At 37.1% G+C, this 25,462-nt stretch overlaps 3 protein-coding genes across 5 annotated transcripts in view; 2 read left to right on the forward strand and 1 right to left on the reverse strand.

The window, feature by feature from the left end:
- Positions 1–644: 644 nt before the first annotated feature.
- naa60 (N-alpha-acetyltransferase 60, NatF catalytic subunit) lies at positions 645–6,816 on the forward strand. 2 transcript variants are annotated; one of them, XM_079609782.1, is made up of 7 exons: positions 645–846; positions 1,595–1,710; positions 1,788–1,917; positions 3,914–4,010; positions 4,135–4,369; positions 5,081–5,249; positions 5,350–6,816. In XM_079609782.1, exons 2-6 carry the CDS (start codon positions 1,601–1,603, stop codon positions 5,235–5,237), a joined length of 729 nt encoding a protein of 242 aa, XP_079465908.1. In that variant the 5' UTR covers positions 645–846; positions 1,595–1,600; the 3' UTR covers positions 5,238–5,249; positions 5,350–6,816. The 2 variants fall into 2 exon arrangements, with proteins under 2 accessions (XP_079465908.1, XP_079465907.1); XM_079609781.1 differs by having other exon boundaries at positions 646–850.
- A 71-nt stretch (positions 6,817–6,887) lies between these two features.
- Positions 6,888–19,304, forward strand: carhsp1 (calcium regulated heat stable protein 1). Its single transcript, XM_079628168.1, has 4 exons — positions 6,888–7,081; positions 17,048–17,253; positions 17,906–18,028; positions 18,726–19,304. Exons 2-4 carry the CDS (start codon positions 17,063–17,065, stop codon positions 18,886–18,888), a joined length of 477 nt encoding a protein of 158 aa, XP_079484294.1. The 5' UTR covers positions 6,888–7,081; positions 17,048–17,062; the 3' UTR covers positions 18,889–19,304.
- A 986-nt stretch (positions 19,305–20,290) lies between these two features.
- The window catches only part of abat (4-aminobutyrate aminotransferase), a 28,799-nt gene continuing 23,627 nt past the window's right edge, over positions 20,291–25,462 (reverse strand). Inside the window, exons 13-17 of one of the 2 annotated variants that reach the window (XR_013799520.1) lie at positions 24,866–25,033; positions 23,878–24,024; positions 23,487–23,598; positions 22,550–22,951; positions 20,291–20,871 (exon numbers count right to left, since the gene is read on the reverse strand). Coding sequence is in view for 1 of the 2 variants with exons in the window: in XM_079628151.1 (XP_079484277.1) it covers positions 22,830–22,951; positions 23,487–23,598; positions 23,878–24,024; positions 24,866–25,033 (549 nt within the window). In the remaining variant the exon portion in view is untranslated. Of the gene's footprint in view, positions 22,952–23,486; positions 23,599–23,877; positions 24,025–24,865; positions 25,034–25,462 lie in introns of both variants that reach the window. The other variant, XM_079628151.1, reaches the window with a different exon arrangement.

The following is a 25,462-nucleotide window of genomic DNA, read 5'->3' on the forward strand; positions in this document are numbered from 1 at the left end:
TAATGTATCTTTAAACAGGTGGCTTGATAGAAGTAAAAATATTTATTTTGTAGCTGGCAGCTGTACCTCAGTGTTCAAGGAGGACTTTTTTTTTTATCTCTATGACACTATAATCTCTTATGGGATCAGAATCTCTGCATTGTACCACTTAAGCTTGTACTGTAACTGTTCCATATACATTTCCCAATATTTTTTTTTTTAAAGATTTTGCGTAGCAAGCCTATTTAAAATGTATTTGTTTGTCATCAACAAAACTTTATTATTATACTCTGACATTGAAAAGCTCAATTGACCCCAGTTAACTCCCATACTGTCTGGTTAACTCAGCCCACTCTCCCTTAAAGTAATTCAACTTCCGTGCAACAGGGAGCGCTTCATGTGTGTGCCAACATTGACATACCGTAAGCATGTCTTATATGTACTTTTGTTTTATGTGAGTTATGTGTATAAAGAAAGAGGAGCAAGGGTGAAGACAAATAGGTAGCCGATATAGACATCAAAAAGAATATATACTAAAATAGTAAATATTTTGACAAAGAGATCAAATTGTTAATCTTTCGTCTCCGTCGCGAAGGCACGTCAAGGGAACTTCGGCGGCTTTCGGTGGCTTTCGGCTGATTCCGGAATGGAACGGACCGGAAGTGTCTGCCTAGAGAGTTGGTCGAAGTGCTAACGGCTACGCTAATGCATTACAGAGCGCAAATCGAGTCTCTGGTTGAATGTGTCATCTTCATCCCAGACACAAATTTACACACTATCGCCATGCTACCGCAGCAGTGAACATTCTCCACGGCAATAAAAAGAAACGACGGCATATCCTTCTGCTTATCCAAGCGGTGAAACTAGGCAGGTTAGGATTTTTTTCGCATCCCAGCTAATGATTTCTGCATGTAGCGGTTAGCATGTAAACATATCAAGCAAACGCAACTGACAGTTTGATCATTTGAATTACTGCATTCCCACATCATGCTATTATATATACTTTTTTAAATCCTCTATTTATTATTTTGGTTGTTTAAAAAAATAATAATCCATGTCTATGTATTTTGACAGGCAGAAGTACTAACTAGCTGCTAGCTTTTGAGATTATGAAGTCATTCAGTTTTGGCTTTTTATACGTGTATAAAATTACTCAACAGTGTTTTGAATTGTGTTCGATATTCCTCGAGTTTAATAAATTACAATGGGTTTACTGTAACTGATACCTCTTTCTTTAGGATCAATTGTGATGGGCAGGCTATTTGTTCAATATAATATTTTCTTTTGCTTATTTCTTATGGCAAAATGTTGTCTATTTACTTTAACATCTTGTTTCTCTTTTTTTTCTTTACAAATTACATAATTTGAGTTGACAGTAAACAGAAAGTAGCATTTTTACTCTTATCACGTTTCTCCTGAAAGTGGTGATCTCACTACTACTGAAAGCAAGTAGCTAAAAGCTTTTATAAAGCAAGTTATTAGGCACAATTTTTACACATACAGACCGCCATGTTATAATCCATGAATCTTTTAACACATAATGGACTGATCAATAAAAGTAAGGGGTTTCAAACTGAGATGTATGTTGTTAAGCACTGCTGAATTGTTTTTTCAGGTGTGAATGACCGACGTGGTGCCTACCACCGCCCTCAGTGAAATAAAGCTCCGCCTACTCTGCCACGATGACATAGAGAGAATAAAAGTGCTCTGTGGAGAGTGGTTCCCCATTGAGTGAGTGCTTGAACCAAACGATCCCTTTGTACGGCTCAAGTACAACACTAACACATTGCTATATGTTTGTGTTTTAGGTATCCAGACTCATGGTACCATGACATCACATCAAATAAGAAGTTCTTCTCTCTGGCTGCCACCTATAGAGGTGGAATTGTGGGGATGATTGTGGCAGAAATAAAAAGCAGAACGAAAGTTCACAAAGAGGTATGATTTGCATATGTATTGAGAAAACGACACAATGGGGAAAAACTCAAGTTTTAGAATCAAATAATATATACAATTATGGTGCAATTCGTTCAATGTTTCTATTAAACCGTGGCAGAAGTTTGTTTACATCGTTTATTATTCATATTATAAAAAAAATTTATTGAGTAAAAAAATTACTTTGGCCATAAAGAATAGTTTCTCTGGAGCTTTAATGTAAAGGATCATAATTAAAATCATCTGACATATCCCAAGCCTTTTTATAGCCGGTGATTAATTAGGTTACAGACTAAATTTCTGCATGTAGCGAAGGATTTGACCTTCATTAGAGAGGATTTTGCCTCTTCATTGTACAGTTATGTCTCCTACTAAAGCTGGCAGTCACTGGCTGTTCTGACTTGTTAGATATTATTGTTAGTTCACTTTTAATTAACTTTGTAGGCCCCTGCATGGCTAGCATATCAAAGTTGTTTATTAAATGTACAAGTTCTATGTATGAAGTACAATGGAAATCTAGCTTGAATGCTTATTATAGACAGACTATAGACAAGATAGAATAAAATAGACAGTATTGCTACGTATGTGCAAAACTATAGCCTATATTGTTAAGCTTATAGAAAGTGGTAAAAGATCAGGTTTCAAGAGTTCCCATGTTGTTATTGATATTATTACACATTAATGTTGTTGTGTGTTAAACATTTTTACAGCACTAGGGATAGGGTAGACATATCTGTAGGCCTATCTAGTTGTGTGAGTTCAAATAGTCCTGAGCCTGAAAAGAGATGTGGTTGAGTGTGATTTCTTCGCACAATGATTGCAAGGAATCCTTTTAGTTTTTTTATTTTAAAGGCACACTATGTAATTTTTCACCACTAGAGGTCGTTTATTCAAAACAAAGGCGTAGCTTGATGACACCTTGATTTCGCGATATCATGGGATGGGAGTTGTTGTCTTCACCTCTACAGCCGGTGGAGAATACGTCGGGACTCGGGCCGAAATCATATTCGGGGATGACCGGTAATGTATTAAAGATTTATTAACATTACCAAAAGCCGGTGGAGCGGAACGAGGCCGCTGGAGCGATTGCTAATGAGAGACAAGCACAACACAGCTCAAGAGCAGTGGAGCTTTTTTTATTATACCGCAGACGCTGCTTCCGCATCTTCCGGTCATGTGTATGTGGGGTTACGCAGCGCTGTTTTATCATATTAGATACATTTAAGTGTGCGTTTGCTCGGCGGCTACTATATGAGACACTTGTTGCACACTGCAGTGAGCTAGATCCATATTAGGCATAGTAAAAATGGTACTCGCGGTAAATCAAGAAAACGAAATTTAAACAAAAAAACTAACTGTGTTGAGCTGTATAACAATGATTAGTTTTCTGTCAATGAATGTATCTAATCAGTTGCTCATCTGTCTAATAAAACACGTTTCCATGGTTTCTTTCTACAAATGGAAATCGAGGGTAACGCGGGTATGATGATTGATAGGCGACGCCTGTGTCCTGGTTAAAGCTGCTTGTTCTTCTGGTTCAAAAAATTCTTAGAAACATTTGGGATAATGTAAGTTCACAAATCAACAAAATATATAACATTGTTCTAGTGGTATTGGGATATTTTAATCCAAAAATATTACATATTGTGCCTTTAATTTTTTATTTCATTGTTTTGGTGCGATTTTTTTTTAAAGAAACTATTTTTTTTAAGCAAGGACTATTTAAAGGTTTCAAAAGTGACATATAATGACATTTATAATGTAATTATTATTTTTTTTTTTTATAATATAAAGTATATATTTGTGATCAAATTAATGTAGCCATGGTGAGCATAAGAGACTTCTTTCAAAAACTTTACTAACCCCTTAAAATATCTCTTAACACCCTCAATATGTTTCAGTGACAACACAATTGAAATCACATTTTTTTTGTTATTCCAGTATATTATCCCAGCTAACCGCCTGTGTTGCTAACTCAGCATATATGTATCTCCATCAGGATGGAGACATCTTGGCCTCCAGCTTTCCTGTTGAAACTCAAGTAGCGTACATCCTGAGTTTAGGAGTCGTGAAAGATTTTCGCAAACATGGAGTAGGTGAGAGGTGACGTTTTTGTGCTGTTGTGTAACGTCTGCCATGACACATGCTTCCCCTCATAAAACTTGAACTGTATTGAAACAGTTTGTAAGGTCACTCATATCTCTTTCTCTCTCTCTGCAGGCTCTTTGTTGCTGGACAGTTTAAAGGAGCACATCTCCACCACGGCACAGGACCATTGTAAAGCCATCTACCTGCATGTGCTCACCACCAATAACACTGCCATTCACTTCTATGAGAACAGAGACTTTAAACAGCACCACTATTTACCGTATTATTACTCTATACGAGGAGTGCTGAAGGATGGCTTCACCTACGTCCTCTACATCAATGGCGGACATCCTCCATGGACTATCTTATATCCTTTTCTTTATCTCACATATTTGTGTTCATGTGTCGCATTTGTCTGTGAGTGGGAATAATCAAGGCGATTGCTACTTAGAGCTGCAATTAGAGCTATCGGTTGCTGAAAACATTTGTATTATTATTAATGATACCGAATCATTTTACCCAATAATGTATTATTGGCATTTTTACCTTCATCTTTACATGTCAATATTGCTCGCACATTTACAACTTTTCTCAGAGAAATTGGAAAAAGTTAGCATGTTTTATTGGTGCATATCTTCTGGCAGTAAATATATATATATATATATATATATATATATAATAAAAAGTATTTACTACACTACTGTTCAACATTTTGGGGCCAGTAAGATTAATTTTTTTTGATAGAAATTAACACAAGAAATTATTCAGCAAGGATACATTACGTTGACAGTACAGAAATGTATAATGTTAAAAAAACAAATCTGTTGAAAATAAATGGGGTCTTTTTGACAAAGGTTTATCACAGTTTCCACAAAAATATAAAGCTGCACAACTGTTTTCAGCATATCTAATAACAAGAAATGTTTGTTGAGCAGCAATTCATCATGTTAGAGTGATTTCTGAAGGACCGTGAAATTCAAATAAAAAACAGTTATTTTAAATGGTTTTGATATACTAGTTTCATGAATTTGAACTGTAAATGCCTGGTAGAAAAAGTGTTCCTTGACTCTCTCAGCACTGATTATATTCATCATATAGGTTCGGCACTGGCCAGTCTGAGCCCCTGCTCTATTCCTCAGAGGATTTACCGGCAAGCACAGAATCTCCTGCGCAGCTTTCTGCCGTGGTCGGGCATCTCTTCCAAGAGCGGCATTGAGTATAGCAGAACCATGTGAGGATTGTGGGGGGTAAGCCTGACTCATCCACCTCTCATGGGATCACCTCTTTCTCCTCTCGTGAATGTATCATTCATTTTCTTCTGAGCAATAATGATGTCTTATTTATCAGGTGGAAGAGATTGATTTGTTTGGGTCACATCAGATGCATGGGCTACTGAAGACTGAAATCGGCTCTCTCCGGTCTGGAGCAGTGTATTATCCTTGTACATTTGATATATATATATACATATATACTTTAATATATGCATTGTCATTAGTAGATTTCCCTTTTAATATAAACTATTTCATGCCTGTAATTCTGCTGCTGTTTAGAAATATTCTATTGTTTATCCAGATTTTTAATATAAATAGATTTTTTTTTATTTGTGCTTGTTCTATATAGATGATTTTAGGATTTGATGGTAGAAGTATGCATACTTTTTCATTTTGTCATTTTCATCCATGTCAAGCTCTAGTGTTTTGTTTGTAACACTAAGCATGTATTTAAGCCCCCAGTTTTAAGTTTAATATTTGTTTGTTTTTTAAAATAACATTTGCACAGAGGCAATGAATGTAGTGTTGCTATGAAGGGAAAAAAAATGCCAGAGTTACAGAAAACCCTCCATCTCACCAAATGTGTATTGTTAATGTCAAATACAAATGTGAAAACTCTTTTTAAATTTAGATCATCTTAATTTTGCTAGAATATTACATCCTGCCATTCCTTGCAATGTACTTGCTCTTTTAAAGGGGAAATGAATGTAGTGGGGGAGAAATGTTTGATTTTCACTGTGTTGCTGTGAATCAGGGATTTACACACAAAATAAACATATTTGAGAAAAATACTCCTGCGTTACACAAATTACAATATCAAAGATTATATTTATCTGTGTTTGACCATCCATTCATGATGTCTTTGTTGAAACATTGATGTTTTGTTGAAGGACGTTCACAGAGAAGCATTTCTGTGAAATTATAAGAAACCTTATGGAAACTACTGTATCAGAGTTACTGGCCTTCATGCATTTGAAAAATGTTTCTTCCAATTCCTTGTTTGTATACATGCTTTGTTTCATGCAAAATATTGAGTTTGAAGAGAAAATACCATGTATGAATACCTGTTTTAAACAAGTTATCAATATAGGTAATATAATCACTATCACCTTGTGCTTTTGAGCGTAACATTTTGTGTAAATCTACAATTCTTCATTAGTCAATTCAACATTAGTCTGTTTTTAATATGTTTGAATATTTTCATTGTGTAGGGTTTAAGAATTGAAATTGGGGAAATATATTACACTCTTTTTATTAAAAATGCATTCTAACCCATGGTCAACGGAGGTGAAAGGAAATAATGAAAGCAGTAACTTAAATTTTCCTAATAGTCTCAATTGTGTAGCACCCTCTAGTGTTCACTGAGATATTTTTTAATTTGTACACAACTAAAATTGTATTTGTTGTATTGCTCTTATCCATTTGCATCCCTCGGTTTGTTCCCTCCATAATTGTCTATTCTTCATTTATGAGTTGATGCATTAAGAGCATTTTGAGATGACTTACAGGCAAGAAGAGCGAAATAAAACAGATTGTGCAACCATTTGTTTCAATGTTTTTATTTTATTTTATTTTTTTATGTTTCAGCCACGGAATATGTGAGGTTTTACGGTAATTGTATTTTGGATGGCATCGGTTTAGTCACGCCTCTTTGGAGTCTTGGACCTTCATTCACAGTCAGACTCCGAGTAGACCAGCAAACAATAAGCAACAACTACTTTCTTTCGTGGCTGTCTGCTTTTCGTTATTCACTCACAGTCTCCAACAATCTACGGTTGTTTTCTTTGGCTCGTGCACATTTGCAAACGGTGAGTAATGCTGTGATTCTTTTTGAAAGATTATATCCCAACAAAAATATATTTTTTTAATGAAAGTGAAAGAAAAGCGACTTCTGCGTGCTCGTGAATTATTCGAGAGATTAATGAATTATAACGAGAGATAGTCAGGTTTGAAATCTCAGAATCGATCTGATGAATCTGTTGTTTTACTAAGTTTAAACATTGATTGATTTCTCTTAGACGTCTCTGATTTTAATCTGTTGCATCTTTGCTCGGTCTTTGGCACGGTTCTACACACGGTGAATATTTTATTTGTTATTTTTTTATTTGGGAATAACTTAAGGTATCATATTGAGCTTTTGTAGGATGTTGGAGTAATAAGAAAAGTGAAATAAAGTTGTTTAATTAATGCAAAAAGAGAAAAATGGTGTAGTTGAGCTGGTGAAGGGAGGGGTCTTAAGTAACGCAGCTCGTCGAAGTAACGTTACTATTAAACATGTGCCACAATTCTAGGAAACATACAGCAAACATGCGTGTTACGTGTAATGAAGGTGTTTTGTTGCAAGACTGACTATTATTTTGATACATTTGTCTTGAAAGCCTTTGGCTGAAGCTCAGGTATTGACACAATATTGCAGAAGTTTTGTTGACATATGTAAAATATGTTGACTAGCAATCTTTGTTTCATTATATGCCAAGTTGCCAACAGTGACAGTTCGAAAATGCGAAAAAATAATTCTTGTGTTTTTTTGCCTCAAGTTTGCATGCCTGTAACATGAAGTAATAAAGATATCTTTATATCCTTTTAGATTCTGGTTCAAACAGTTTGGTAACAAACAGTTATTGGTATCTTAATTTTAAAGGTCGTCGATGGTGAATGATGGTCAAAAGCAAAACGATATCTTATCATCTTGAGGACAAAACTATGCAAAAGCAACATAAGATTATTAAAGTGGTGGTTCATACAACTTGTGCACTGTTTGTCAATTCTTCTGAATTGTTACAATGACTTAAAATATAGTGCACAAATATTTATTTTTAAAAAGTCTCTGAAACACAAATTCCAAATTGGTGATTCATGCAGGTTTTGGAACGAATGTGAATAATGGGGCATTCAATGTTGGAAAGATTGTATTTACGTGTTGAATGCACAAGGATGGCACCACAAAGTTGTAAATAATCACACAATAAATGCAGAATCTGTATTGATAGTAACGTTTTTTAAATTAATGAAAGTAGTATTTTTTTATTTACAATAAAACTAGCTAAGTTGCATGTACAAAAGACTCTAACAATTCAGTTCATAGCACCTTCATAAATTGAATAAAATTTGTGTCGGTCAGGAGTTAGTAATCAATAAAGCACAGGAGACAGGAGTCGCTAACTTCATCCATCTTGTTAATGTTTACTCTTCACTTCTGTTCTCCACACATTACGTTATTACACCTGATGTTTTCCTCCCAACTCATAAATACAAACTTGAATGCAGTATGCACCAAAAATAACATTTGAATTTCATTTTTGGTTGAACTATCATTGAATGTTTTATATGATCTTTTTAGTTTATCAATCCTATTTTGAGGTTGCCAAATGATTTACTGCAAACTACAAGGACCAGATAAAGGCTGAATACATTGGAGCTTACAATTTCCTGGCTAATGTCTACTATTTTTCAATTTTCAATATTTCTTGTCTTAGAAATGTTGTCTTTACTCCAAGAACACATTGTGTTATTTACTCATTTCAAACTAGACCATTGGGCCATGCTTTCAGTTACGTAACTGATAGTTCTCAAGTTGTAATATTGGATTTTGGGCAGTGACAGCGTACCCTGTTGGGACTTTAGAAAGACAACTAGAGGTCATGTACTGAGTCTGTCTTGGAAAATACTGCTTTGTGCTCTTCCCTCACTAGACGATTACAAGGTTATTCAGGCAGAGGTTTTGTTACCAGGGTTTCTGTGCCCATTTGTGTAACCATTTTATGTGACCTGGTATATTAAACAACATTAATTAAGGGCATATTTCATTGTATAATCCAACTATCGAGTTAAAGAGTTACCCAAAGCTCAGCTTGAATTAAAGACTGTTGCAGATGGCTATTTGATCATCTGTTTACACAGACTAGCACAATCTGTTGCAGAACAAACTCAAGACTAAGCTCATAAAGAGGGAGGTAATGAAATGGCAAATTATGGTACGGTAATTGTTTCTAGAGAAAGCACCCTGAAGTCTTGATCTGCCAGAAAATACGATTGAGATGTAAATTAGAGTTCAAAGCCTCTTGACACAACATAATTTGACCTTTTCAACTATACAAGTCATATACATTTCTTACAAGATAATATTTTGCAAGCTCCCCCATGTGTGTGACCACCTTTGCCTTTCATAAATGTTCATATTATGCAATACTACCACTGTCAGTCAAGCAGTACCAAGTGGGCTGATCCTAATCACCTAGAGTCTATCTACCATGCTACTTCGGTTTCTTTGTTGTTATGTACCAGAGACATTTATCAAAGCAGTTCTGATCAGATGCTGCTTGATCTGTGATGTACTATTTCCAGATATTTGCTTTTTGGAGGTTTAATTTTTGCATGAACTATTCCCTTAATGGTCTCAAATCTAAATACAAATTATTTACATTCAAATTCACTTGCCCCACAAAAACCAAACCAGATGTATCCTGATAAAACGACACTGCTGAATTTTGTGAAACTTTGTGAAAATATTCAGGCCAAACCACAGAAACCAACAAGTTGATACAAGTTAACAGGCCTGTATTCTGATTATTTAGAAGTGCTGAATACATGAAGAAAAAATGGTAAATCTTAGTTTTGTAGGATTCAGAAGGGTGGAGATCATGTTTGAAATGTCAGATGATGACTGGAATAGTTTGGTAACGTATCCAAATTTCCAAATAGCTTTGAGAAAAAGAATAGCAAGAGGAAAAACAGGGAGGCGGGGACCTTCTGTTCAATCAAAGGACCCAACCAGGAAACAGCTAATCAAAACTGGTACGGTAGTTTCCTCCTGCAAGGATGGGTATCCAACAATATATTTATGATGAAAACAGCTTATTATGCGTTTATCCAATAATAGATTCATTTAGTTATATTTCAGATGCCCTAAAAATAGCATTCATACGTTTCATGAAATTGTTTTGATAGAGGGAAACAACCAGATGCATTTCAAGTTAAAAAAATTGTTCTTCAGACATTCCTCTTTAAAACTAATAAGTATTCGCTCAGCTGAGCTCTATGCAGTGACCCACATTTGTTTTTGTTTTTAATGAAAATGTGTACACGCACTTTATTCAATTTGTATTATGTAACAATTTATTCATGGTGCCACATTGAGATCTCCATATCTCTGAAATTGAACCATACAAATTGTACTTCAAAATGAAGATTATAAAATAAAAGTTTAAGAACCTGAGTCTAAAAGGATATTAAGATATCTTTAATAGTTCTTGGGTTACAGTCATCCAAATTGTCCATTAGCCTTTAATGCAAAAAGTGTTGTTTAAGTCAACAGATTTTTCTAATAGACCTAACAATCTCTGTGTAACAATTCAGTTTTTTTTTTTTATCATACATTTTAGTTTGGAGGACACATAATGACCCTATAGTTAGGTTACTGTCGTCCTTCAGAAACATTTATTTTTATGATACAATTATAATATTTATGCAAAACTTTCTAACAGTTATAAGAGCCTTTAAGACTTGTGTAACCCCTTAAAGGAGAACTCCGGGCAATTTTTAAATTAATGATCATTATACCTTTGTGAGTTCTGTCTATAGAAAAAAAAAACGAATGCTGTTTCGTTATATACTGTTTTCAAAACAATGTTTCAAGGTTGACCTGTTTTCATACCCTCATGTCATTATACTAACCTGTATGACTTTTGTAGAAATATTTTTGGTGAACCATTCTTTTATATGTTTATTTCATAGATTATAGCTGGGAAAATGATCTCTAGGTAGTGAGTTTTACTTGATCATTTCAAAAAGTATCATTTGTCTTTTTGTTCACTGAACAGTGGAGAACAACAACAGGTCGAATTCATATGTCTGCTATTCCTGAATGGCAGAGAAAAACAAACCATTGATTACTTTCCTGAATATTGGGTGGTATGTCCCCACATTGTGCGCCATATTGTGCTCAAATGTCCTCTCAGCTTAAAATGCCACTGGAGAAAGTAGTTTGCTCTTTCATTCATGCAACTTAATGCAGTTGTAACAGCAGGGGTCTGAGTCAGAGCTGCCCTTGCCCTCTGAAACTGTGGGCTGAATTCAATAGTGTCGTCACTGTGTAGAAACATCTATAGATGAGAATCAATGTAAGCGTCCAGAGTCCAGACCTTGCAGATGTTTTAGTCATTGTCACTCACTGTCATTTAAGGCACATTATTCCATCTGCTACAGGCTGTGATGCATATAAACTCTTTATTATATTTATCTGTCAGTATATATCCATTTAGCATGTTGTCCTCTGGGAAAATATGGGCATGAGTGGGCATGTTATTGGGCGAATGCAGCTGTGATGTTTTTTTTTCTGTGCTGGTGGAAATAAAATCGTTGTTTTATTCCATTAAGTGGTGTAGTTTTGTTAAGTCTATCTCTTTAACTCGTGTGTTGTTGGAAATGTACATTCATTGGATTGTTAAAAGGCAATAAAAGCTGTGCTGCTCACTTCCTGTGTACTTTACAAACTGGGCCTCTTCAGGTGCTCTCTTGAGCGCAAACAAACAGCAAATTGTCACCCACGCAACATTCCCACCTCCAGACTTGTCATGCCATCCTGTTTCACAGACTGTCCCTCTCCCGGACATGTCCCGCAGCTGTTCTGTAGCTTAGCAACTCGCCATCCAGATGGAGAGCATTCCCTTTATCTCTCCATCACTGCCGTGTTTATTAGTCACCACCACCTTCACGGAAGCTCCGCCCTCCGTACACGGGATCCAGGTGATGCAAAAGAGGCGGAGGTGGTTGACGCAAACCAAGCAAGGTTGCGCTTCCTCATTGAAGAACAAGCAGTGCTTGTACCCGTCCCGAGCACACTGTTGCTGGTGAGTATCCCGGTCACGCCAAGGGCAAAGATGAGATTGATTTCAGAGCGGCTTGTTATTACAGTTGCTAGATGAAGATGAGGTCAGGTGAAGATTAGTAAATCAGCAGTTAAATACCGCGCATTACTGTCTGCTGGTGACGTCCACTTGTAATCTGTTTGCGGAGGTTGTTTATCACACTCATCAAGCCTGGAGGGAATATTGTCAAGGCCTCTAATATGCTGTCAATTGAGATTCTGAAGACAGAATTGTTTACAGAATTGCCTTTGTATGCCTCATTTACTTATTATGTTTTGTGTGCTTCATTTAAAGAGTGTGCTAAACATTTGGCTTGAAAGCTCTAGATAGTGACGTGATCTTGTGACCTTACTTTGTTAAACTAGTTATTTGTAGATGTTGTGGGGAGCTTCTTTCATCATTGCTGCCATGACAAGTTTCCTGTTAGGTGACATCAATGCAAATGTACATCGTTCTGCCCCGCTGCATGTTTTTTCCTTGAAAAAACCCTGTTTTTCTTTGAGTGCGCAGACTTGTGGTTGAAATCTCATTTTGTCTATAAAGACCTGTTCTATAGTGCTATTTTGCATACTGCCTTGGCATAGTTTAGGATCTCTGCTCACAATACGGCTTAGTGGCCCTATTGTGGTTGGTTAGGGCCTGACAGAGTTATTTGCCTACGCTAGCGGACTTTTCAACAGTAAACTCTTGTCAGAGGAGGAGTTGATGGGAAATTCCCGTAAATTCTATAGCTGACCTTAGTGTAGAGGTCTGTGTGCTCATCCTGAGGTCATGGAGTCTTCCTCCCTCTGTTGAGCTTTGTCTAATAATACGTGAGTTAAAAGCTGTTGGACCTCTCTGGAATGGACACATTTTCTAGTTTCATACTAAACAAATGCAAATATATAAATAGGTTTAAAAGTTTGGCATTAAATTGATAAAAAGTGATGTTACAAAAAATTATATTTAAAATAAATGCTGTTCTTTTGAACTTTCTCTTCACCAAAGAATTCTTGTCAAAATGTCACATTTTTATTGATAATAAGAAATGTTAATTGAGCAGCAAATCAGCATATTAGAATGATTTCTGACGGATCATGTGGGTAGTGATGCTGAACATGATTTGAAATTGTAATACTTCACAATATTACAGTTGTGAACCTGTATTTTAATCAAATAAATTCAGACGTGGTAAGCTAAAGACTTTTCAAAATCATTAAAAATCTCCCCAATCTCAAACTTTTCTATGTTTTAGCTTTATTTATTTTTTAATTCTAAAATAAAAAATAGTAATACAAAAAAAATCAAGGTTAATACCCACACATATTTTTAAATTATACCTTTTTTAAAGTACTGCCACTACTACTACTACTAATAATAATATAAGGTAATAAATCAAGGCATAGTGCATCATGACATTCTTTACTCAGGAATTAAGAACTTTACATGTGCAATTATTATTGGAGTGTATACCTCTGATGTACATAATTAGCATTTTTAATTAATCCCGTCAACAATCGCCAACAGATCAAGCAAATTTGTTTGTGTTGTTTCTTCACTCTTTGGGAATAATAATAACTCACTTTAGCGGAGCAAGTGGTAAATTTAGGTTTGTGTTCACAGTAACAAATTCTGCATTTTGCTTGTATCCTTTTATGCATTAAGGAAAATATTAAAATTTATTTTAACTGTAATAAAAGCCCTTGTTTTTCTCTAGCACCTTTATTTTCATTTCAGTTGGGGTGCGAGAGGAACTATCATAGCCTGTGTAGGGGGTTGGTCTTCAAACATTGTCTTTGGTAATGGGAGACTCAAAGGTTGAGAACCACTACTAAAGAGACTGCTCTGATTAGCCAGAAGCTTCATAGTTTCTTACAAAGATTAAGTAATCTAAAAGTATGGTAATATCTTTCTGTTTTAATATATACATTTAGATAAATGATTGCCAAATTCATATAGTATGGTATTTACCAAGCCATTCAAAATGCCTTATACCCAAAAAATCATGGTCATACTGTGAAAGTTTCTTCCTCCTGTTGGGATGTACTACCGGTGTCATTTCTGCTGGTGTGTATGTGGAACGAACGAGAGCTGAAGCGAACGTTCACTCATGCATCAGTACCTCAGCACACAATCAGCGCTGTATAATTGGCCCTAGTTTTCAAAACACTCAGTGGCCTCGTATTCGGTTTATGGGGCATGCTGAGTCTGACAGCAGAAAGCTATAATTGCAGTGATGTAATCCATCTGAAGGTACAAAGGGGCCCATTCTCATCTGGCGTCTCTCGAGGGAGCCGTCGGTACAGTGTTGCCATGGCAGAGCCGCCTGGGAGTGTCCAGAAAGCCAATTTGCTACTTCTTCGTTGCTTAAAATGATTACATAATATGCTTGATGGCTCATAAGGAACATCTTTCGTGGTCATCCCGCTCTTCTTCCTCAATTTGTGTGGGCTGTAATGGCCCAAGGGAGAGCGAGTGGGGGAGGGCGTGCGATTATGCATTCAGTGCCATTTCCTACTGTGATTACTGGATGCTTGACCCTTCACAGGCCGTTCGTGTTAACATGCAGCGCTCTGGTGCTCAGTGCATTAGTTAACAGATCCCACAACCGAGTCCTGCACGAACCTCTAGTGGCCAGGCCAAACGCTCTGCCCGGCAGAGCAGGTTTGTGATATATTCCTGGACAGGGGGGATCCGTCAGATAGGGCTCACAAAGGCTGAACGTGGCCTGCAGCATCAACAGTGAACGATCACATTACTGTCGCAAATGGGAGCTGCAGCCTGAGGCCGCTGAGGGTTGTGTTTCAGTGATGGTGATTATCAGGGATACTCAACGATAAAGTCAAAGGGCTTAAAACACAGTTGTTTAAAAAATGTTATGAATAATTTACATCTATAATTTCTGCACATAATGCCTTGCTTTTTAAATGAATACAGGAGTGAGAGACGCAGTGGAGCTTGAATGCAAAATATTAGCTGTATATATTTAGATCTAGGAGAAGAAAATGCATGCTTTACATCTCATGTTTCAAATAGTAAAGTAACTTATTGCTGATCTGTGTCATTCAGTGTTGGGTTGTCAAGTGGTTCCCTCAGGCTCTTGCATCCACTGCTGTTTACACTAGAGTCATTTACACAGGCCAGCTATCACAGGGAATTGCATTATTTTTGTAGCGGTGGAAAATTCTCAAAAGGAAGAGTATCGGGTATCTGTTTTGTGATTTGTGATGTGAATCACACCACATCGTCTTAGTGATAGCTTTATATGGACCTGGTATAACACACTGGAGATTAGGGACAGACTTGCGCTGCACATGTTGTACTTAACTGTATTTTCCTTTTTTTAAAGTGATTCCAATCATATTTCAAGCAATTCAAAACCATCAGTGTGAACCGTGCGCATCTGAAGTGTCTCAGCTGAAGGAAATAATCCCTTATTTATCGGCTTTACAATAAATCGGCCAACTTTTCTCATTGGGCTGATAACGATAACATTAAAAATGAACTTGTATTAGCTGATATGGTGGCCGCTATATCACGCATCCCTACTGGAGATTTTGGACAAATAGTAATAATGTGACCATTTTGGGTAATTTTATGTTGAGGGCTGCTTGTAATATAGATATAGTAATGTTAACAAGATTAAAAGTTGTACTGTAGTCACATTTTTTGAATGATATGCTGATTAATAGCACATAAATTACATACAGGTGAAACTCAAAAAATTTGAATATCGTGCAAAAGTTAATTTATTTCAGTAATTCAACTTAAAAGGTGAAACTAATGTATTATATAGACTCATTACATGCAAAGTGGGATATTTCAAGCCTTTATTTGTTATAATTTTGATGATTATGGCTTACAGCTTGCGTATGAAAACCCCAAATTCGAAATCTCAGAAAATTTGAATATTACACGAAATCAATGAAAAAAAAAAAAGGATTTTAAATACGAAAAATGTTGGCCCTCTGAAAAGTATAATCATGCATATGAACACCTTTAAGTTGAATTACTGAAATAAATGTTTTGCTTTTGCACGATATTCAAATTTTTCGAGTTTCACCTGTATCAATGTTTGCAAAAAAAACAAACAAATATAAATCATTCAAATGTGATTAAATGCATTGAATAAGCACAATACATTTTTTTTTTTACTACACAATTATCATGGCCAAAACAATTCACAATAACTGTCCTATTGCAAAATCTAGATGAATCTTGGAAAAAGTAATGGCATCTGTAAAATGTATTTTTTTTTTTACGTCATTTTGCGTGTTCTATTTATGGGCCAATGAATAACACTCAAAATACAAGTGTAGAGATGCGGAGAGAGTTTTTGACCATAAGTGTTCAAAGGCGTACTAAAATAACTACTGATCGGCACTTCCTGCAGACTGGGGTGTTTTAACACCTCGTCTTTGATTCGGAATCCAAAAAACTCCCACAGTGGTGAGTTAACTTTTTTTCAGGTGTGGGTAGTATGTTTAGCTTTCATCTCCTCCTTTTATCACACAATTTTGTGCAGCAGTAATAGCTACTCACTGCGTTGTTGTCTTTTTGTACGTTTTATGATGGGTGAAAACCAGAGTTAAGGTGCAGTACCGCCATGTTGGAGTGTCAACCAGAAAGTTGCTTGCGCTTTATTATCTACGTTACTATCATATGTGTAGGATTAACATGATCTTTTAATTTTTTATATTACATCATCAATCCTTGTATATGGCGCCATAAGTCTATCACTGGCCTACACTTCACAGAAATCTATTTTTCAAGGATGTCACTTTGTCCTCGGTAGACAGAATTTGTGTGCTATTTGCTCTATTTTTGTTTTCGGGTTCATGTACACGCAGTATTTTTTAAAGGAAATACTGCTAGAGAACATATTTCAGTTTTAAAAAGTAAAGCTTTTCGTACTCTCTGCCTTCCCAGCGTCCCACCGTCAGCATGTCCTCAGAAGCGCCATCTCCTGTGAAGTCCACCACCCCTCCTCTGTCCCCACTGTCCCCGATCTCTCCCGTGTCCCCCAGCTCTCTTCGTCTGCCCGCATGTCGCCACAGAGACCGGTCACCCTCCCCCATGAGGGGCTACCTGATTCCCAGTCCCCTGCCCACCCGCCGCAACCGCACCTGCTCAGCGTGAGTACAGCAGCACATCTTCCACAGACCCATCCACTGTTTTAACCTATTCTTTTCATATGTTCATATGTATGCATCTATACTAGTCTAATTCTGCTCCTGGAGGGCCACTGTCCTGCAGAGTTTAGCTCCAACCTCAATTAAACACACCTGAACCAGCTAATGGAGCTCTTACTAGGCATAGAAACTTCCAGCCAGGTGTGTTGAGGCAAATTAGAGTTAAACTCTATAGGACAGTGGCCCTCCAGGACTGAGATTGGACACCCCTGCTTTATACACACACATATCAAAGGTTTCGGGTTAGTAAGAATATTATTATTTTTACTTTTTGAAGGATGTCTAATGGTAATATTGACATTTATTTTCATTTTAGTTAAGTAGTTTCTATTTGAAAAGGTCAGTTGTTTCTGTGATGGCAAAGCTGAATTTTCAGCATCATTACTCCAGTCTTCAGTGTCACATGATCCTTCAGAAATCAGTCTACTATGATGATTTGCTGCTCAAGAAACATATCCATTATTATCAATGTTGAAAATGTGATAGATTTTTTTTTTAGGATTCTTTGATGAATAGAAATGGTAATTTTTTAATCATCTAATGCATTTTTGCTGAATAAGTATAGATTCATATTTTTGTCCCTTTGCCCCGACAGTCAAGCGCGTGCAGCTGAGGGCCCGGTCTTCAGTGGGGTCTGCAAGTGCTTTTCACGTTCCAAAGGACACGGTTTCATCACACCATCAGACGGAGGCAATGACATCTTTGTGCACATATCTGAGTGAGTTCACTGGGCAAACATCTTCAGCCAAGTCCTACGTCAAAGCCAACACACATTCCACCACAAACCCAGTTAAATCTGAAATCACATGTATCGACAACACTGATTATCAGTGACGTAGATGCAAACACAAATCATTTATATGCAGCCCAAATTAGAGCTCATAAATGTTAGCGGCGCGCTCCCAGTGTGTTTGTAGATGTATTTGAACTGATCCTGAGGGAGGGGCTTCTGGGAATAGAAACTTGTGGAGTGTGTGAAAGGTTTTGGCGTCAGGTCTAAGTTAAGTACTTGAGTGTGAGAGATAAGAGTGCTTGACTGGCTTCTTTACAATGAAATGTGTTTGACCAGTGGAAAAATTGATAGATTTGCCAGCTGCCCGCTGTTCAAACATTCAGTACATAATTTTTTTTTACATTTCTTATTCTCAAGACTTGTTTGTTTAATGTTCATAAAATACATGAACGTTCAAAAACTACATAAAATTACATTGTCAGTTAAAGTGATTTAAAATTACATAAGAATTACCATTTGTCAGTTAAAGTGATTTAAAATTACATAAGAATTACCATTTTTTTTAAATGGGAACCATTTTGTTTTTCCAATCTGAAATGCAGTTTTCCATTTGATGCACTTTTTAAACGTGTCTTTGTCTAAAACACACACGTTTTGCTGATGATCTCCATTCTTCCAACAGCATCGAGGGTGAATATGTGCCTGTGGAAGGAGATGAAGTGAGCTACAAGATCTGCTCTATTCCACCCAAACTTGCAAAGATCCAGGCCGTTGAGGTGACCATCACTCATTTAGCACCAGGCACGAAACATGAGACCTGGTCAGGAGCAGTGTTTGAATCATGAGCAGCTCTCTGAATCTGAACTGTTAATGTCGAAAAGGGTTTCTGAACAGGGCTGAATGAATGAATGCCTTTAAGTGCTGTGTGTGACATGACGGCAAATCTCCAAAAAAATATATATAAAAAAATCTTGCTTCTTTTTTTGGGTTCAGGAAGGGAGTTTGTTTGAAATGATCTTGATTATTTGGTTTGTGTTTAATTATGTGGCATGAACCATAGTCAGTTATACTTGCATTAACCATCTGTGAATTGCTGACTGATTTATTTACTCTTAAGAACTGATTACACACTCTTAACAGGAAGCCTTAACACATCTAATATGTAGATTTCCCTTTTTTTTTTATTCGCTGAAAAAAAACAACCATGTTCACTGTGTATGTGTACATTATTGTGAAAATATATCATTTTGATCATTTCTCATTTGCATGCGTTTCTTGGTCATTTTGCTTCAAAGACAGGCAAGAATAAAATATTATTCAAATTGTCAGATTTATTGTATAACTTCCTCAGACAACATTAAGGTTTTATGTAGAAATTACCTCAATATTTTTATCTAATTTTACTACATATAACAGTGTAAACCATTTTCAATTTTTTTTTTGTACTTGTTAATATCAATAATACATATTTCTCGATGAAACACTGACTTTGCCGAGTACAAACAGACACAGCTTTTACATTTCGAGTCACTGCCGCCACCGGTCCACAACATTAAAAGGAACATTTTAAAGGTATCCAAACCATTTCTACATTACACAGACATGGGACACGCTATCACAAAGGAATCACAAAGGAACAGTGTGTTAGAGAGGGTGTGATTAAATAAAGCGCACACAATGAGCACTGCATAACCTCACTACACTACATATATATTGGGGTTTAAGTATTTAAAAAGGATAGGACGATTGAAACACCAAGCTGAAGGGATGTTCACTTTTTCAGCTTGGAGCAACTGGAACAGGAGAATCACCCCGAAGATGATAAACGTATACAGGCTGTGATGGCCATTAAGTGAAGATGACCTTGTAGACGTTGTCCATAGCTTTTCTTACATGGCCTGTGATGAGGAACATGAGGGGATCATGTTCACCTGAGCAGAGGATGGACGCTAAGCTGAGCGACCCCAAGCTTGTGCTTTTAAAACATGCTTCCTGATGGATTTCTATTGTTAGATCAGTTAGAAGTTTGGTTGTGAAAATAGAAACGCATCTTTCATTGTCAATTATGAAATCCTGTTAATGCTGTAGCAAATATCATCCCTCACATTACCACACTAAGTTGTGCTTTAAATGTTTTGTGCTGGCAACATTCTGTTCATATCTCACTGGGATTCAAATCAGAGGCTTTGCATCACAGTCAAGACAATTGCTCTTTATGATTGAGGAATTATACAGTAAAGCAGACACCTCAATAAAGGGACTTTCTGATTGCTTGAAGGTTATTGGCTTAGGAGACGTCCTGTTAAAATGGGAATAGAAGTTCTACAGCAGCTTCTCACTTTTTCCAGCTTTCCATCGGCTCTATCCAGCTCCTCGATGCAATCAGTCCAACAATACTTCCACGACTTGTCTTTCAAACATGCTTTAAATTCAGAGGACCATAATATTCAGGTGCTCTGTAAACTCAATCTGTCAGCATGCAAAATTACAAACTAGACATTTCCAGTGCAAACATTTCTTTGTAGCTATTAAAATAGTTATATTTTATCTTCATAAAGCCAGTAGTAACTACTTTCATGTAGTTTTAGTGTCATACATAGTGACTACTCATCTTTTCATGTTAACTTCCAAATGCTTAGACCTTTTTCTTTGACATAAAAAGGGTTATAAGAAATATTGCAATAAGAAATCCTGTACCATCTCTGAGGTCTCGATATTGCTTTATTTAACTAACTTTCAATGGAAGGACTTTTTGTTTGTGAAACTTTCTGCTCCTGAAGGACCCTACAGTTCACAAACTAAGTTGTGACATCAGCAGGAGAGATTTACTTTAAAGCAGCACCAGGTAACTTTTCAACCTTAATAATATATTTCCAAGTCTCTTGTGATGGTACATCGACTTACACTAGGTTGAATGACACGTCTGCCATAGCCTGACGGGGTCTGTATAGTTTTTAATCGTACTTTTAAACTTCGGGTTTCGGGTAGTAACCGGCGAACAAAGAGAACTACAAAATTCGACTGCTTTACGGCATATACGTCACTTCCACCACCACCCCCACTTCCTTAAAATCGGACGTGCGAGCCAAACTAGCGTTTGTTTGCCAAATGTTATAGTCATGGCCGAAGCAGCACAGAAAAGCAAGAAAGCAAAGGTTTTGTCGGAGGAAAGCAAAAAGAGGAAACGAGAAAGTGATCGTATTAAAGGCAAAACGAGGATCTACATTGGGCCAGCGTTTCCTCGCTGGCGTGAGCTGAAGGAGGAGGAGGGGTGCCCGATGCCACCCGTCCCGGTTTTCCAGGGATTATTCTCTTTTTTGAGCGACAGTCCCAGAAAATTCATATTCTTTCCCGGGACACGAATTGTCCCGTTTTTTTGTGAAAATGTACTTCTAAAGTAGAATTTCCTGGTTTCAAATTAAACCGTTTCCGTCTACTGTTACTGTGTTTTCTTCATAGTTGTGTACAGTACATCCAATCCTGTGTCCGTAAACGGGTAAAAAACATGGTAAAAACGGGTAAAACAGTGGATTGGCAAATGCCAGGCGTTTACTTTTATTTGATTGGAAGCTCAACTTATCGCCTAGCAACTGCCTGTGCTGTCGGTCGGTCGCGCGCGCGCATCAACACACATCCAAGATGATACAGTGTGAGTTTAGTTGCTAGATAGCTTTTTAAAATATGTCTATTTACATCTATTGTGTGAAATGGGGAGAGAGACGGACGAGGAGGATAACCACTGTCTATGAGGATAACACAACAAAGTCGGATGAGCCACCAGTGTCAAAGAAAATACTATTTACAACCTACAACTCAGACTCAGACCACAAAAAATAATAATAATCTGTGTCCCGGTTTTTCACACTTCAAAGGTGGCAACCCTATGCTCGACCGATGCGGACTTTCAAATATCAAATGAAAGCCTATGTCTAAAGGGCGTGTACAAGTTTGGTAGGGGCTACATTCTTTCAAGTAAATATATAAGATGTACAAAATAATATTTTAGGATACCTAACATGTCTGTGATATTTGTTTATTTGTCTTGCCTCAAGCTATAATAAATCGATTTGTAAAATTTGCAGATTCATCTATGGTAGCTTGATATTATAATATTGACGATATATGGTTATTATATCTACCACTCAAACATTGCATTGAAGTATCATATAGATTCAGTAAAACGGTAACCAATAGACTAGGCTACTATAATGACGCTGGCTTGTAAACGTAAGCATCACGATCATTTGTCGTTTGAAAAAAATAAAACCCATGAAATTATATTCATATGACATGCTGAAATATATGCCACTGTACCTGGATGAAGACATTTCACACGCGACACAAGCAGAACACCTGCATGTGAACTCCTACAGTGTTCAGGGCTATCATGGTTGTCAACAAATGGACGTGCATGTATGACAGAGTTTACGACAGTAGTAGAGGACAATACTGTTTCCCAACTGTAGGGGGACCCCGAGAGCAAAAAAAAGAAAAGTAACCTAGTGCTGCTTTAATAGAGAATTTGAGTGAATGACCCTGAATTGGAGGCATTACTACTGGGATAATTCCTGTATACTGCTTCAGATCTTCAATCTGTTCACCCTTGGTTTAAAAAAAGAAAAAGATAGAAAACAGATTTTTATCCTTCCTAATTAGAAATGACAAGATGAGAGTGGACGGAAAGAGAGAGATACGGTGACCAATTAATTGTGACAGGCTGGTATAAACCCTTGGATTGGACCCTATATGTTTCATAATCAAGGCCGACCTGGCAGCCAGAACTCTTTTATTTCTGCTCAGTCAGAACGTCATTCAGGATGTTCATGAGCTGATGGACATGGTACTCCTTGAAGATCAGAGAGGGACGGAAACGGATGGACTTTTCGCCACAGGAACCCAAAAACGCACCTGGTGAGATAAGTGTTTTATTTTAGAGAACATAGTATCCCATAAAAGCCTCTGCATGTTGTGCGGACATGGTCTAAAAATAACACTATTTGCTACTACTATCAATATTATTAATATATTACTAATATAACTATTGCAAATACCATATTATATAATTACCTGACAATGACCTGAGCTTTGTCACTAGCTATGTTTCCATCCAAAATTGCGAATTTAACTTTTGTGCAAAATTGTAAAAATCGCTAAAAACATTTGCGAATAAAGCAGCGTTTCCATCCCATGCGTTTAAGAGAACAAAATCATCACTTCCAGGGAAATTGGCGCTAAATATCTGTAATAAAAATGGAAGTTGCTGCAATCGGGGAAGGAACTGTGGCTTTTCCCCCCTACATTTTAAATGAGCTGCATTTCCGAGCACACAGATGAAACACAATAACTAATTTATGAATAAATTATAAAATAATCCAATTGTCATAAGAACAAAAAACATTGATTTTAAACCTTGTGTGTGATGGGTAAGGGGGCCACAGCTTACCTTTGTTCCTGGCCTTCATCATGATACTGTTGCGCGTGGCATCATCGCAGGCGTCTATGGCACAGAATGTACCCTGGCCACGGGCTCTACTCAGGATATGAGGGTACTGGGTCTACGTGACGAGAAGCAGCGAGACATTAAAACAAATACACAGCTCACGATGTGGACAGTAACATAAATCCACAGCTTCAAAACAAGCACTCATTACGCTGCTAAGATCGATTACAGGCTCAGGTTTTCTCTCCGGCAGCAGGAGTTATGAGGCCGGCCCGCAGATAAGCAATGAACGTCATGATAGAACCATTAACAGTTTTAAAGCCTTTCGTGATGAGCTGTGGCGTCTATGAGGAATCAGTCATGTAAGGTAGGATATAAATGAAGATGACTGTACCTGCAGTGCGTAAAGGCCCTGCATAAGAGCCTTCCCTGAGCGCGTCACCTCTTCCAGAAGGTTCTCTCTTCTGATCACATTAAGCACCTCTGATAAGAACAGATTCTTTGAGGGATCTCCCATCCACGTGTTGAAGATTCTGTAGGGCTGAGGAGCATACAGTCATGTCAGGTTAAAGTCTTCATTAAGACCAGAAATTTATTTTTTGAGGGCATACATAGGCAAATATACTCTCTTCTCCAGGGAAAAAGAACAAAAAAGGCTATTTGACATTTTAATAGAAGGGATGAACCCTTACCCTTTAGTATGTCCCGCTTCAAATTCTGGTTTTAATGCGTCAACACAAGAGATAAATTGTGTCAAGCTATTTTAACTAGACCAAAAATGAAAAAGATTTTTATTTATTTATTATTTTGTAGTAATAATAATACGTTTATTAATAAATATACTAAATTATTTTCACCATTTACATTGCACTGACAGGTGACAGCCACAATTATTATTCAAAATTATTAATACTCTCATCTCTCCCTATGTGCACTGGTCACTTTAATTTTTTTCAGTCTCTGTATGTACTGTTTTTGCCCTAAATTTCTCTTTTTATCCACTGCTCAATGTCTAATGTTTTTATGTAAAGTATTTATGAAAAGTATGTTTATATAGGTTATGTAGAATTATTGATCTATATGAATAAATTTTTTGTGGCTTAGAATGTAGATAAACTGCACCATGACTTTACAGAAAGAAACAGTAGGGGGCATGATTGCTCAGCTCCATTCAACTATGAATCTCATGCAAGGACACGATCATTTAGACAAACAAAGACTGCGAAACTGACAGAACAATCATCTGATACTAAAACACATTATACCTCCACTCATAAACGATGACTTATAAACGATAAAGCAGCCAACTGGGAACAATTACTAAGAACGGGATTGACGATTTTGCATGAGGGGACATTTGGGGAAACGATGACAGCCCTTACTTTGTCTGCTTGCAGTTCATCCCTGTGGTAGTATCCTCCGGTCAGCATCTTCTTGCTGAAGGAAACAACATCAGCAGGGTCGTCCAGACCCCAATGCTCATGGGCCCAGAACTTGCCTGTTGCTCCTCCACCTGTTTGCACCTCATCCACGTGGAAAGCACAGCCATGCTGAAAGATCCAGACACAGATAAACATCTGTTAGCTCACTCTCTGTCAAAACCCATCTTGTCAGCCTGCATAAAACTGCATACAACACCCGCTGGACACAGCCGTTGCGCTTCATTTGGAGAGAACACTTCCCGAGTTTTTCAGGGAGAGCGTGGACTTCTCACAATTATTTAAAGGGCCTCTTTTCTCTGCATAAAGCAGCCTTATTAAATCATTCCCTTTTGTGTTCTGCCTTATCTCGTTCATAAGGACTCAATTTAGAGCAGATAAAAAGAACTTTGTGCAGAGTCGTGAGTGCCTTTTTTTATTAGTGTTCACGGAGTCTAATTTTAGCTATTTATAACTGGAGTGTCTATCTGAAACGACTTCAAAGCACAGATCCAGTAAGAAAGGATGACCATGGAGGAAAGCTAAGAATTTTAGAACAGT

The sequence above is a fragment of the Phoxinus phoxinus genome (assembly GCF_949152265.1).
Source record: "Phoxinus phoxinus genome assembly, chromosome: 1".
Taxonomy (NCBI): Eukaryota; Metazoa; Chordata; class Actinopteri; order Cypriniformes; family Leuciscidae; genus Phoxinus; species Phoxinus phoxinus.

Excerpts from the sequence above, each read along its gene's own strand:
- carhsp1 (XM_079628168.1), top strand. The coding sequence starts at position 17,063 with ATGTCCTCAGAAGCGCCATCTCCTGTGAAGTCCACCACCCCTCCTCTG. Across the intron at positions 17,254-17,905 it reads CGCAACCGCACCTGCTCAGC|TCAAGCGCGTGCAGCTGAGG; the intron begins GTGAGTACAGCA and ends TTGCCCCGACAG. Across the intron at positions 18,029-18,725 it reads ATCTTTGTGCACATATCTGA|CATCGAGGGTGAATATGTGC; the intron begins GTGAGTTCACTG and ends TTCTTCCAACAG.
- naa60 (XM_079609782.1), top strand. The coding sequence starts at position 1,601 with ATGACCGACGTGGTGCCTACCACCGCCCTCAGTGAAATAAAGCTCCGC. Across the intron at positions 1,711-1,787 it reads GGAGAGTGGTTCCCCATTGA|GTATCCAGACTCATGGTACC; the intron begins GTGAGTGCTTGA and ends TTTGTGTTTTAG. Across the intron at positions 1,918-3,913 it reads GAACGAAAGTTCACAAAGAG|GATGGAGACATCTTGGCCTC; the intron begins GTATGATTTGCA and ends TATCTCCATCAG.